Source organism: Crocuta crocuta, unplaced genomic scaffold (assembly GCF_008692635.1).
Source record: "Crocuta crocuta isolate KB4526 unplaced genomic scaffold, BGI_CrCroc_1.0 scaffold290, whole genome shotgun sequence".
NCBI lineage: Eukaryota > Metazoa > Chordata > Mammalia > Carnivora > Hyaenidae > Crocuta > Crocuta crocuta.
In genome coordinates, this window is record NW_027527429.1 from 2,155,680 (window position 1) to 2,169,767 (window position 14,088).

At 50.9% G+C, this 14,088-nt stretch overlaps 1 protein-coding gene across 1 annotated transcript in view; it reads right to left on the reverse strand.

The window, feature by feature from the left end:
- TWIST2 (twist family bHLH transcription factor 2) overlaps positions 1-13,336 on the reverse strand; it is a 51,122-nt gene extending 37,786 nt beyond the window's left edge. Inside the window, exon 1 of the mRNA XM_077758667.1 lies at positions 12,788-13,336. Within this exon, the coding sequence (XP_077614793.1) occupies positions 12,823-13,305 (483 nt within the window). The 5' untranslated portion in view covers positions 13,306-13,336 and the 3' untranslated portion in view covers positions 12,788-12,822. The remainder of the gene's footprint in view (positions 1-12,787) is intronic.
- Between the last annotated feature and the right edge of the window lie 752 nt (positions 13,337-14,088).

A 14,088-nucleotide genomic window follows, 5' to 3' on the forward strand; every position in this document is an offset into this window, starting at 1 on the left:
GACTCAGGCATTCAAGGCGGGCAGCACTCTGCGGGCGTAGGGCGAACACCCTGGCACACCCGTGTCCCCCTCCAGTCCCGGGCGCTCACAGGCTGTCACAGAAGGCCAGGGGCTAAGGGAGCAGTGGCTTCAATTTCTCATTCCCGTCATCAGGGAATACAAACGCCCCCAGAAGTTAAGGGGGGGCTCCTGTCCTGTCTCCTCACAATTTGGGTCAGGAGAACCGTTCGTGAGTTCACTGTATTTTCTTCACTTCCTTCCTCACATCTGTAGTGGTTTAAGATTAAGAACATATATCCCCAAATACCTGGAGAAGAGTTTACACCATAAAGAAAAATGAGGATGNGCCCAAAGCAAATGTCCAAGTTCCTCCAGGAATCCAGGCTGGGCGGTGTTGGTACATTCTGGAACAATGTATCAAATTAAACTAACATTAAAGGCACTGCGTAAAAATAATGCTCAGGGTCTTGAGCCCCAGAGTGCAGAAGACAGAAAAATAATTCTTTTTTCTTCTATGGCTTCAGGTGACACCAAAGCTGTAACATTGAGAGGAGGGTCCAGCGAGGGTCCAGTGAGGGGCACAGGCTGGTCCCTCAGGAGCAGGACTTCGTGATGGGCGCGCAGGGGAGGGGTGAGCAGAGTCCAGACGAAGGGCTGGCTGGTGCACGCCCTCGCCTCTAAAAAGCACTGTTTCCTCGGGCTGCGAAAGTAAGACCCGGCACTTGCAGAAAATTCAGAAAAGAAAGAAAAACAGTACGAATAATAAGAAGGAAAGGAAGACTTTTGACTCACGTTCCGGTCAAGAGACACTCGCTCTTGTGATAAGAACGCCCAGGCAGACACGCACTTTGAATCTGCAACCTGGGCCCCAGGATCTGCCCCACCGGGGGGGCCATTTCCCTTGATCGTCCAGTCTTTGTTTACAAGGCAAAACTTGCTGACCGTATAGTGTTTCAGTGTATGGATGAACCACAGTTTATTCACTGATTTCCCAGGACATTTGAGGCATTTCACTAATATTAGCAAAGCGGAGAGGAATCTTCTTGTTGCTAGGCAGACCCACTGCCGCTCATGTAGGGTGATGCCTAAACCCGGCACTGCTCGCTCAGAGGGTATTTCCAAATTTTAAAGCTGTCAAATCCCTTTAACAAGACTTTAGCATCTACCTTCTCACTGTCAGGACGAGATGCCCTGGCTCCTCATGCTTTCCATTTAACACTGAGGATCATCACTATATTTTTCTTTGTTTTCTTTTTTTTTAAGTTTATTTATTTATGAGAGAGACAGAATGGGGGGGGAGACAGAGAGAGAGGGAGACACAGAATCTGAAGCAGCTCCAGGCTCTGAGCTGTCGGCACAGAGCCCGACGCGGGGCTCGAACCCACAGCTTGGGAGATCATGACCCGAGCCGAAGTCAGATGCCCAAATGACTGAGCTACCCAGGTGCCCCCATTATATTTTTCCGAATTAATTAAAAAATAGTATCCTCCCGCTTATTTTTAATTTCTTAGATTATTGCTGAAGTTCAATGCTTCTCAGATGTTGACTGGACACCTGAATTTCTTCTTTTGTAAATTCGTATTAGTACCCTTATTTTCTACTGGGTAATTGCATGTTTTTTCTTTTTGGCTTTTATTTAAGTTGGCTTTTATTTAAGTTTATTTATTTATTTTAAGAGAGGGAGAGAGAGAACAAGTGATGCAGGGGCAGAGAGAGAGACAGAGAGAGAGAATTCCAAGCAGGTCAGCACAGAGCCCGGCGTGGGGCTCGAACCTGCAAACAGTGAGATCATGACCTGAGCTGAAATCAAGAGCCAGACACTTAACGGACTGAGCCACCCAGGAGCCCCGTTTTCTTTTGGATTTTTAAAGGTCTCTGTCTAGTAAGAATATGGATTCACTACTATCCGTTGATAAGTACTTCCTTCTTGGCTCATTCAAAGTTTCTGATTGTCGTAATTTTTTTATTCCAAATTTTAATTTAGTCGGTTATTTTTTCCTTCACATCTTGAGCTTTACCATGCTCTGAATGATCAGCTCCAGGAACCGGAGGCTGTGAGGGGCCCCCATTAGTAAGTGCCACTTGGGTTCCCCGAATGTTCCCTGTTGGGTTCTGTGGGACAGCGACCTGGGCATCCCTGCCGCACTGCGTCTTCAGCCACACACTGCAGGTGATCCATGCCGCACGGAACCAGGGGGCTCCGATGGGGTAAAATGAAGGCACCCCCTTGGGTTCACCTGGAAGCCTGATTTTCTATTAGTGTCGTCCGCAGACATGCCGAGGGGGAGGCTGAGTGGGTGGGCCACGGGGCACCAAGGCCTGACCTGCTGTGGGGACAGGAAGAAGGGCAGGGGAGGGGGAGGGGGAGGGGCTGGGAGAGGNCCAATTGCACAATCAGGGGACAGAGATCCCCTCTGTGCCCTGTGCTGACTGGAGCCTGGCCCCGGGGTCCCACGGCTCCCCTTTCAGTCACCCCAAAGCAGAAGCGGCAAGAGACCAGAGCAGAGGGCCGCGGCGCACAGCGAGTGTGGGGAACCCGCTACCAGACCAGAGTGTGGCCTCCGCGCAGCCGGGAACCCGCGTGGGGCTGACGGATGGGGGCCCTGACGCTGCGTGTGCCTGGCTCGAGGGGGCGACCAGTCCCCCCCAGGCCAGGTGCGCATCCAGGGGTGTGAACAACCGGGTCCCCTCCTGCTGTCTCCCTCTGGAGCCCTCTGCCAGCACGTGGGGCACCGCCGTCCCTCCGGAGGCCCCGGGGACCAGGAACGGACAGACAGCCCCGACCTTTGCTCCGGGCAGCCCCACGCTCCTGGGAAGGTTCTCTGGGACCTGCCCCCAGCTCTGAGCCCTTCTGCGAATGGTCCCTGAGCCCAGCACCATCTTCAGGGTTTCTGTGAGTGTCTCACACGCTGAGTGTGTAACGCCATGAAGGTGATAGTGTTTAAACAAGGAACGGCTGTGTCACGGCCGAGGACAGAAGCCCTGGGAGAGCCACTCTGCGTGGGTCCCCAGGGCACAGATGGCTGGGGAGGCAACCAAGGTGGACAGAGCAGGGGCGGAAGGGGAGGAAAACGCCGCCCACTTGGCCCCAGGGATCCTGTGCCTCCGCCCTGCCTGCACCCGTCTCCGGGGACAGCGGTCACTGTGTCTAGAGACTAGAGGGATTCGCGGAGGAGAGCGGCCCCGAGCCAGAGGCCCCACGTTTCGGGGACCCTCCCGTCCCCCGTGCAGCATCGACGTCTCCAGGGCGTCTCCGAGCCTGAAACGCTCTGACCCGCCGACATGCCTGGGGCTTCGGGGACCCCGCTGCTGGGTGCGCTAAAATGCCCACGGACCAGCGCCCACTACAGACAGGCAAAACGCCCCCTGCTTCTGGCTGCCGGGTCGACTGCAAAGTGTGCACAGCCTGGGGCCACCCCTGTCCCCGCCCGTCACCCCCAAAATGTGCGGAGACTCAGTCCCCCACGGAGGGGCTTCCAGAGAGAGAGCTGACAGACGACTAAAATCAGAGGGCGGGCAAGAAAAACGGCAAGTGTGTTATCAGAGCCCTTGGGGGTACTTTTTGTTTTTGTAGGATCACATCAGGGAATCGATTTCAAAAGAGAAAGAAACGTCTTCAGGGATAACTTGAAGGGGAGAATCATCTGATAAGCACAGAATCGCGCGGATAAAGCACCTCTGGAAAGGGGCGAGAAGCTGAAGGTTTAACTCCAGCCCCCAGCCCTGCTTGTCCTCAGACAGACCCACGGCCTGAGTCCCAGGGTACTTGGGGGGTTGTAAAATACACCTAATATGAAATTTACCATTTTGACCACTTTAAAGTATGAATCCAGTGGGATTAAGTGCACAGCCCTCAGGCTGTTGTGCAAACAGCATCACTATTTCTGGAAATCCCAGACCCATGAAGCAATCACATCCCAATCCCCTCCTCTGGGCCCTGGCACCCACGAAGCCACTTTTGCCATTCTGGATTTTTCGTTCAGGTGGAACCCTACGATATTCAGTCTCCTGTGCGTGACTTCGGCGACTCCAGAGTTCACCTGTGTTGCAGCGAGTGTCGGCCTTTCGCTCTTTCTTAGGGCTGAACAACATTCCGGGGTGGGGCTCACCCACGTCCCACTGAACCCTCGGCGGGCAGACGCCTGTTCCGCTTCCACCTTGCGGCTCTCGTGAGCAGCACTGCCAGAAACACACACACGCACATTTCCGGTGGAGACCCTGTTTTCGATTCTTTGGGGTGTGCAGCCAGCGGGCACTGGCCCAGCCACACTGACTCGCAGAATCCTGACAGCTGCAGGGTATCAGAAACTCAAAATCCAACACTTTAGGTAGAGAGAAACTGAGTCCTAGAGAGGCTACACCTTGCCTGAGCCGCGCTATAACCATAGGCTGAGAGCAGGAAGGTTCTCCACCCCACGTTCAACTTCAGCGAAGCCTCCTCGATCCCCTACACACGAGACAATGGGTTTGCACTGCAGCACATTAACTTGGGAGCCTAGCCTGCCCCGCCAAGGCAACAGACTCTGGTTTCTGCCTAATTAAAATTTCCCCAAATAGAAAAATACCACGCAGGAGAAGTTTACTAAGGGAAAGAATTCCATATGGTTTATTCTGGAAACAGTGACTTCAATAAATTGCCAAGCCCATTGTGGAGAGTCACATTGGTTACAAAGAGTCATGGGCGCTGGAAAGCCCTCCGAATGCACAGATTATTGTTTCCTGTCACGCAGGATCACGCAGGAGAAAGCAGGTGGGCGCCCTGGGGACCCAGAAAGGCACCCCAGCCTCGCCATCTGTCTGCGCCCCCGCCCGCGCGGGGCTTGCCCTTCCCCTGGTGCTGCCCAGAAAAAGTAACATTATGTAACGAACAGTAAATGATACTTGCTGTATCTTTCAAAAAAAAAAAGCTGACTGCCCAGGAGACTGGTTCAGAGAACCTGCACACGCACACGCACACGCACACCGCACACTGCTGAGGAACCAGCCAGGAGGAAGAGGTCTGTCATCTGTGGAAGTAGCGTCGTGTCGTGTCACGGCTCAGAGCTCTGCATTCCAGAATGGTGCTCTGGGACAGGGACAATACGGTCATTTGACTTCATTTGACTTCTCTCAGCACAGCGAGGCTCGCTCCGTTTTCCTTGCAAACCTCAGAGGTGGGAGGTTGGGATTTTCCCCTGCAGGCTGTCATTCGATGAGCAGAGGCTTCTGCAGAATTTGGCTGTAGGGACGTGTCTACAGTGTGAAACCCAGGAGGAGGAAATAAATGCTGAGTTACCACTTCCTTTCATTAGCCGGGGCGAAAGCTGAGCCCCTTGGGGTCGCCCTGGGGCGCACGACCTGCTCAGTCAGCGAGCAGCTCCCAGGCCACCAGCCTGGAGGTCCAGGACGTGCTAGGGGCGTGGACAGCTATTTGCAAAGCATCTGCAAGGTCTTTCCACTTGCCCCCCCACCCCCCACTGTTCTCGGAGGGTCCCTCCAAGTCAGGCAGGGGCACCAAGCTGACCCAAGCTACTCCCCGGGTGCCCACCCCCGCATACAGCAGGCATCCAACTGGCACCACCTCGTGGGGACACTGAAAGCACTTGGTGACGGTGGCAGCCCCGTCCAGGGCAGGGGCCACCCGACACTTCTCGGGTACCCATAGCAGGGCCACGCTGCCCTCTGGGAACAAACAGACAAAAGCACTTGTAAAGTCACTGTGGCCTGGGTGGCCTCCTGCCCGGGGCGTGAAGGCAGAAGAATTGAGGCGGCCTTGCTGGATGTTAATGAAGCGTCATTCTTCTGGGAAGCAGGCCGAGGGCTTATTCTGATAAAGCATTTTCCTCTCCTTCCTGAGGGCCCCGAGGGACGAGGGACGAAGTGACCTTTGTGCGGCCAGCAGCGCAGCACCGGCACGCAAGCCCGGATCCTTCTGTCTCCCCATCAGGGGGCCTCCATCCCCTCAGCTGCCCTGCTCCTCATGAGACCCCACACAGCACCCCCGTTCACATCCTCATCTTCTCTTACGTCGTCACGCCCCCAACGTCACCTTCTTCCTTCTAGAAGCTGTGAGATGACAGAGCCATGTGTGCAGTCTCCAGACGCCGGCGAGGACCTCAAATTGCTCAACAATGAAGTCGCATGAAATTGATCCTTTCCGATATGTCACTAAACAAAAACGAATCTAGCACGACAGCCATTCCTGAGATGGGCGGGGAGACACATCACAGCCCTCACCTGACACTTATTTAATTGGAAGGCAATCCCTAACCTCAAAAAGCAGTCAGATTGGGAGCTCTGGAATTGGCAGTCATTTAACTTCCAGCAAAATCGCCCGAAGTTAATTCTTCCCTTAAAATATTTCACTGTGTGAAATCACATCCCGGCCACTCCAGGAGAGGTGAGCTCTGTGTGCTCACGGAGCGCCGTCTCGGCCCCGCCGAGGATGCCCTAAAACACCGGTGTGCGCTCATGGGGTCCACACGGTCCCCGGGAAGTCTGGGGTGGCTAAAGCTGCTCGGGTCGCACAAGAGAAATAAAAAAGAAAAAAAAAAAACATTTTAAAAACCAGGACACATCAGGTTTCCTGGGGTGCAGATCTCTAGGACACTTTTGTTCTAGTGTCACTGAAACAGCTTTCTTAGGAAATAGTAATGATAGGCAATTAAGGACAGGGAGTCACCGCGCAGGGGGAGGAGCGGAGAGGGGCCCGGGTGCACCTCATTCACCGAGCTGCACCCAACTTCCCAGACCCGCAACCGCCCAGCTCCGGCGTGTGTGTTCCCCGTGTGTGATTGTGCTATTGCCGGACTCCGACCGCGGGCTTTTTGCTCGCCCTGTATCACTTATTCTAAAATGAAAACGTACACGGGCTTCGGAAAATAGGAATAATAACACAGAGGAGCCCGTGAAGAGGGAATGCTGGGTGCAGGGGTGGGTGGCAAAGGGCTGGAGAGGAAATGCTTGCCCGGCAGGAAACAATGTGCAAAGGATCAGGTCTTTCTCTCTCGCTCTCTCACCCACGCTAGCAGACATCAAGAAAGAGAGGGGAATCAGTTTTGATTAGTTAGGGGCCGATATATGTGTGGTACGCGTTCTGGAACGGTTTAAATTCGGGAAGACCCATTTTCGGTGACGACGCTGTTCGTCTGTGGGGCTCCATCACGTGAAAGTGACACGTCTCAATTTGAGAAAGAAAATCATGTCTTTTCCCCTCCCTCCTTCCCTTCCCAATTTGCAGTAATTCAGGCATTTAAATCCCAGAGAAACGATAAGCACCTCGCTGTGGATTTACCCAGGCGGCCTCGTGAAGAACGCGATGTTAAGTCCACGCAGCCTTCCGGAAGTCCGTGGAGGTCTTCCTCACCCCGAAGGCCAGGTGGCCTCCTGTCCCTCCACTGAGCAGGACGTCTCTAGCTAACAGCCACGGTGCACCCCCGGGTCCCAAAAGTCAAACGACGCACATGGCTTTTGATTTCTGATCCCTCTGCACGCCCTCCGCGAGCCAAATCTCCTTTAAGAACCGAGATTAAGGAAAGGAAATAGCAACTCAAGCTTTTATTTCTAGAGCTCGTGCTTGAAGGAAGACGCTGCCTGCTTGCATTCTGACTTCCAGAACGCTAAATCAAAGTGGAGCACACAAAGAAATTCACCGCGGCAGCAGATAGTCTGAGACTGTAAACTATTGGCCTGTGTTTTCTTTTAGGGAGTTTGTTTATTTTACAAGCTGTCCCTTCTGGAGCCCCCACTTGCCAAGGAAGCAGGCAAAAAAAGTCTCTTGAATCTCTGCAGAAGAGGGATGTACTCGGAGAATGTAACAGAAAAGTTCAGGTGGCATTTTACTCGTGGAGCAGGAGTGAAACAGCATTAGCAACAAGAACGCGGGCATTTTTTCCTCCCGGAGGAAACCCGCTGAAGTTTCCCTGCCCTGTTCCTCTCTTCTCCGAGCCAAAGGCTAAGGCTCTGCTCTGCGCTGCTGTGCCGAGTGGCTCTGTCTGGCGCTCTGGAAAGGCTCAGGCGGTGACCATACCGCAGACCTCAGCTACGGGCTTGGGGTTGGGTGTGTGGTCACCATCAGAGGGTTAATGAAAACCAAGCTTTCTGCCCAAATCTTTCCTGTCAGCCACACACCAGATCTCCACGTCCAGAAAAACAAATGTGAGCCCTCTCTGTCAAAAATGAAACAGTGGAACATACGATCGAATGCCGGACAACATAACTGAGTGTACCATTCCACCCCCCAACACACACACACAAAGATGCTGATGACTATTTTTTTAAAGGCCGAATGTGAGCTGAAAAGCAAAAGTATTTTCCAGGATAATGGACAGCCCCCCCCCCCAAAGATGCTGATGGCTATTTTTTTAAAGGCCGAATGTGAGCTAAAAAGCAAAAGTATTTTCCAGGATAATGGAATTTGATAACTGAAAGCTCTTTGGGTCTCCCTTCATCTAACTGATAGGGAAATCGTGATCTAAAGAAAGGGGGATGTGCCAGTTTTAAAGGCAGCGATCTTAGAAGCTGAGAAGTAAAGTTACAATTCTACAGAGGATGTGGCCAGAAGCTAGGTCATCTACACCTCTCCCGCCCCATCAAGTAACAGAGGAAAGCATATGGGGATGGGAAACTGGGTTCTAAGCAGCAAGTGTCCCCAGATCGCAGGCACTGAGGACTTTCGACCACAGGCTCCGTACACACCTCCGTACATCACAGGCCCCCCGTATTCTGAACAATCAAGCTGTAGGAAAAGCGATACTGATGTTCGAAGCATGTAAAATGCCGTTTGGGTTCAAAACGGCTCTATTTTCAATTAACCATTAAAAATGTTCTCTCGTGCTGGGATATGGTTGTATGCTCGCTTTTCCAGGTTCTCACTCGTGTCCTTGACCATGACCACCCTTAGTAATAATCACTGAAGAAAAATCCCACTGTGACCTAGTTTACATCCGTATGAAAATCACATCGTTAATGTCCCTGTATCGCATTCCAAAACAAACATTAAATTAAAGCACATTTAATACAACTAAATCGCATTCAAAGGTTTACCACTGAACCAAACACAAAATATGTTCCTAGAACAAACAAATATTACTTTAAAATAACCATGACTGAGTTTAGGGTTTGATCTCTCTCTCTCTCTCCCTCTCTCCCTCTCTCTCTCTCCCTCTCTCTCCCTCTCTCCCTCTCTCCCTCTCTCTCTCTCTCTCCTCTTCTTCTGTGTAAGGCTCCAAATACTAAAACTATAATCTCTACACCTCTTGGTGAATAATTTTGACAAATCGTGGGCTTTAGAATTATGTGTGTGTGTTTCATGCATGTCAGTGTAGATTTAGTATCTTAAAAGCAAACGTTGGGTCTGTTTGGGGTAAAGATTTCCTAAAATTTATTTGAAAAAATTTTGTTTCTTAGGATAGGAACAAATACCAATATTGATCGGTATTTCTCCTCCCAAGTTTCCAGGACTTCACTCTGTTTAAGAATTACAAGCAACCGTCTTTAAGTCCATATTGGAAACATGGTGAGATTCTTCACATTCTGCAAAGAAGGACAACAGACAAATGACATCAGGGAAAATAATGGGCTCAAACCACATTTTTAGTTTATCGCTCCAAGATGAGGCATAATAATTCCTTACATAATGTGCTCGTTTGAATATAGAAAAAAATTTGAATTCTTGTGGAATACCTTTCCTCGCAACTTTTCATTTTGAGGTAACTGTAGATTCACATGAAGTTGTAAGAAATAATACAGAGAGATTCTCTGATACTCTTTACTTAAGTTTCCCCCAATGGTAACATCTTGCAAAGCTATAATGTAATATCACAACGGGGAAATTGACACTAATATAATTTCCAGAACTTACATTTCACCAGTTTTACATGCACTTCTGCGTGTGTGCGTTTGTGTATGCCTGTGTGTGTTTCATTCTACAGAGTTGTATCACACGTGTACACTCAGGTGACCATGTGGAATATCTCCTTAGTGAGTTTCTGTTTTTAGTATTTCATCTTGCCTTTACTTTTGAATGCATCCTGTCTCTATCTCTTAGATCCTTCTTTAAGTCTGCTTCTTGGCTACAGTAACTTATTCACCTCTCCTTTGAGTTTTATTGCTTCATTTCTGAGCTCTTTGCTGGTGGAGAACTGTGTATTTGGTTTGCTTTTTGCAACGCATTTATCCTTTCCCAGGAAAAGACGCAAACATAAACAACATCGCAGCATGCATTCAGGGAGTTTTTAAAGACACCAGGGAGGACAGATTAATATAAATACGAAGCTTAAAAACTGTCATAAAAGTCCAGCCTTTAAAATTGGCTTATTAAAATATTTGTTTTTTTTTTTTAAGCCCAGCTTTAAACTAAAGTTATGAGTTATAGTGCTCTGCTCAGAAAGAGTTTACTTTATGGTCTTTTTGCCACGCCAGAGGAATCAGAGTCTGTGCCGTCCGTCCGGAATACAGTAACACAAGGATGATGTAAACTCTGTTCTTTCAGGCTCAAGACTTGTCTGAGAATAGTACAGTCTTCAGAAAACTTCAATAAAGCGCTAAATTTCAAACGACCTCAAACAGCCACTCTCAAAGCCCCATCCCACGAGCCCCCGCTCCGGCCGGATGCATAGCAAGCCTTCCTCAGGCAAGGTTGAAAGCGTGGCTTCAGATACTTCAACAACAATATCCACATCACGGAGGTCAGCACCCTATGCTGGATCTTCCGGACATCTCCAAGAGGGAGGTGCTCAGGAGGGAGGAACAGGCTTACACACTTTTCAGACGGTGAGAGGGTCATGCTCTGCCCTCCAAAGTTAAGTCAAAGCTCAGGGAGGGAGGCGGGGAAGGGGTTTGTTGAGTATAGCAACCTGCTGAAAATCTGCATATTGCACGAGTTAGGGAAGAGGCTTTCTTTCACGGCAAAGCAGGGAATAGGAGAAATGTCTGATCATCGTCACCTTCCTCCGAGCCAGGTGCCTCTGACTCTGCTTCTAAGGCCCAGGAAGTTAATGAGAATGCTAAAAATTTCTTTTGAGTTTCGTCCGATTAGATGAGCCCAGGTGAGCGTCCAAAGGCACCTGATTTATTGTGTATCTGTGTGTTTAAACACCAGGCCAAAGACGAAAGTCAGGGTAATATTAGCAGCAGCTGAACTCCACCATTTTCTGTGCTTCTCTGTATATCAAAGGACAATTTAGGCTTTTTACGGTTGCTGCTGTTCGTCTGGATGCAGCTTTTTTCAAATATGTGAAAACATCTCATATTAAGACATTAAAATCACACACAGTTTACTGAAAGGTTTACAAATTCTTTGCTGATATAGATATCAGTTAGTTTAAAATGTTACAAATAAGTAACAAATGTCATTCAGCAACATTTTCAGGAAATCAAACCAATCATGATTGTATTTCTATTCACAGACTAATGTGATAAAAACAAAAAAAAAATTCAAAAATGCTTGCCTAACTTGCCTGATTAGGTAAAAAACAAAGGGTATCCAGAACTATTAGTGTATCAAAAATTTACATGTCCCTTCTCTTCTCGTAGAGAGTGATTATCTACCTAAAGAAACTCGTTTCCTGGAATTAGCCTGTTATATTCAAGTATATAAAAACAAAAATAAAAATAAATGGGCCCCCATACGATCAGTTGTTCTCTGGCTGAAATGTGTTATCTGTTATGTTTCAAGGATTTTCCCCCCATAGCTCTTAGCACTTTCGATAAATAAAATGCTGCCTTTTATTTTCATATAATCTTTACTTGTGATCTATGTCTGATTCTCTACGTGTGAGGAGTGTAACTCTTTTTCAATGAATTTTAAATGATTTTACTAAATTTTGCATTAAGGTAATATCTCCTGGTATATGTTTTCAGTAATTTTCTGGAGGGAAGTCTTAATGATAATTCTGTTGACATTTCCCTTAAACAAAGCTATGCATGTATGTTTTACGAAGATGACATTCCTCATCTGTTTGTCCTTACTTCAGATGTGATGTAAACTATGGATGGTATAAAGGGTAAATGGACTTAACTAATGGAAGCTCATAATTTAGGCAGCAAAACCCAGAATTAATGTATTAACCCCCTGTAGCATTTTACTGCTCAGCCAATCCAAACTTTCTTCCCTAGGAAAATATGTGATTGAGAAACTTTCCATCTGCTTTTGACAAAGATGGGAGAAGATACCCATAAGTTATTCTCCACTAAAAATTCTTTTTAAAAAGAAAAAAAAAACCTACAAAACAATCATTATCTTAGGGGGCTGGTTCAGCAAAAGAATTTTCAGTGGCACAGAAATAAAAACTTTAAAAAAAAATCCACCTGTGCTAGATCGGCCCTCCGTGGCCACAGCAAAAACATTTGGAGATATGATAGAAGCACATAAAAAAAGAAATAGATCTGTTTGGGAGAACTGGCGGGGCTCGCTCAGGATTAATCTAAATTCCTTCTGTGTGAAGTAGAGACTTATAAAAACACTGCAAGACGAACAAGAAACTAAAGCATACTAAGTACTGAGGATTTTTACCCGTCGCCCCCGCCAACATATCTTGCACCCTCCCATTGCCCAAGAGGGTCTTTTGGAAGAGAGATGCCCCCGGCCTCACAGAGCCTTCTGGAAAGGGGGGGGGGGCGCCTCCGGAGCTAGAGCTGGTCTAAAGGGACTTCCGCGGCGGCTGGTGCAGGGCGCCCCGCGCGCTCTTCCAGAGCGAGCCAGAACCTCCGACGCTCTCGGCGGCCGCGTCCCCCGGGCCGTGTCCCCGGCTTCGCAGCCCGGCCCCTCGCGCTACCCTNGGGCGCCGGTGGCGCGCGCAGCACCTACCCCGGCGCGCGGGTCCGGACGTGGGCGGCGCGGCGCTAGTGGGAGGCGGACATGGACCACGCGCCCTCCATGCGCCACACGGAGAAGGCGTAGCTGAGGCGCTCGTGGGCCACGTAGCTGCAGCTGGTCATCTTACTGTCCATCTCGTCGCTCTGCAGGACTTGGTAGAGGAAGTCTATGTACCTGGCCGCCAGCTTCAGCGTCTGGATCTTGCTGAGCTTGTCCGAGGGCAGCGTGGGGATGATCTTGCGCAGCGCCGCGAAGGCCTCGTTGAGCGACTGGGTGCGCTGGCGCTCGCGCACGTTGGCGAGGATGCGCTGGCTCTGCAGCTCCTCGAAGGACTGCGCGCTCGGGCTGCCCTTCCTGCCGCGCTTGCCCGGCGCCGGGCTGCCATCTTCGCTCGACTTCTTGCTGTAGCGCCGCTTCCGGCCGAAGCGCTTGGGCTGCCGCTCGAGCTCCTCCTCGCTGGTGCCCAGGCTGTCCACGGGGGACACGGGCGAGCTGGAGCCCTCCTCCATGGCGCCCGCCCGGCGCGCGCGGGGCCGGGGGGGCGCCNTCGGGGCCTGGAGGTGGTTTACGGCTTTGATGCCTTTGAACGTATTCCCAGGTGACCCGGGCTCAATTAGGCCCGGGCCGAGCCGGGCTGTCAGGCAAGCCGCGTGATCAAGGGCGGGCTGGGCCCTTTTATTGAAGTTGAACTCGGGCGGCGGAGCGCAGTCCCCCCCGGGACGCCGCGCGGCCGCGACCACCGCTCGGGAAGCCCGGGCCGCCCGGGGGACCCTTCCCAGCGGTGTGGGGGAGCAGGCCCTCGCACGGAGGCGGCCGTTTGCAGTTCCTAACCCACGCGCGGGCCGCACGATCCTGTGACTCAGAAGTCCTGCCCGGTCGGCAAGCCCAGCTCCACCCTGCCAGACCCCCCTTCCCCTGCGGGGAAGGCCCACGGCCGATCTGGCTTTCTACATCTTTCCCTAAACTTAGAAAATGAATGTGAGGAACCAGAGGCATCGAAGGAAGCCCGCTTCCACCCGGTCTGCCGGCCGAGGCAGAGGCCTTCCAGCAAAGGCCTGCTCCTTCCAGACTGGCCTTAGGCCGGCCGCGGGGCGCACGTGGGGACCATAGCATCTGCCGCCCTTTTTGCAACTCCGTGTGTCACTTAGCCTGGGGGCGGGGGCAACGCCCGGCCCCGTGTTGACCCAGCTTAAATGAACCCGGAGACAGACTCCCCAAGCTGGAGGGGCAGATCCTGCCCTTGGGTCTGCTCCCCCACCCACCTCAGCCCCCCCCCCCCCCTGTTCTGTCTC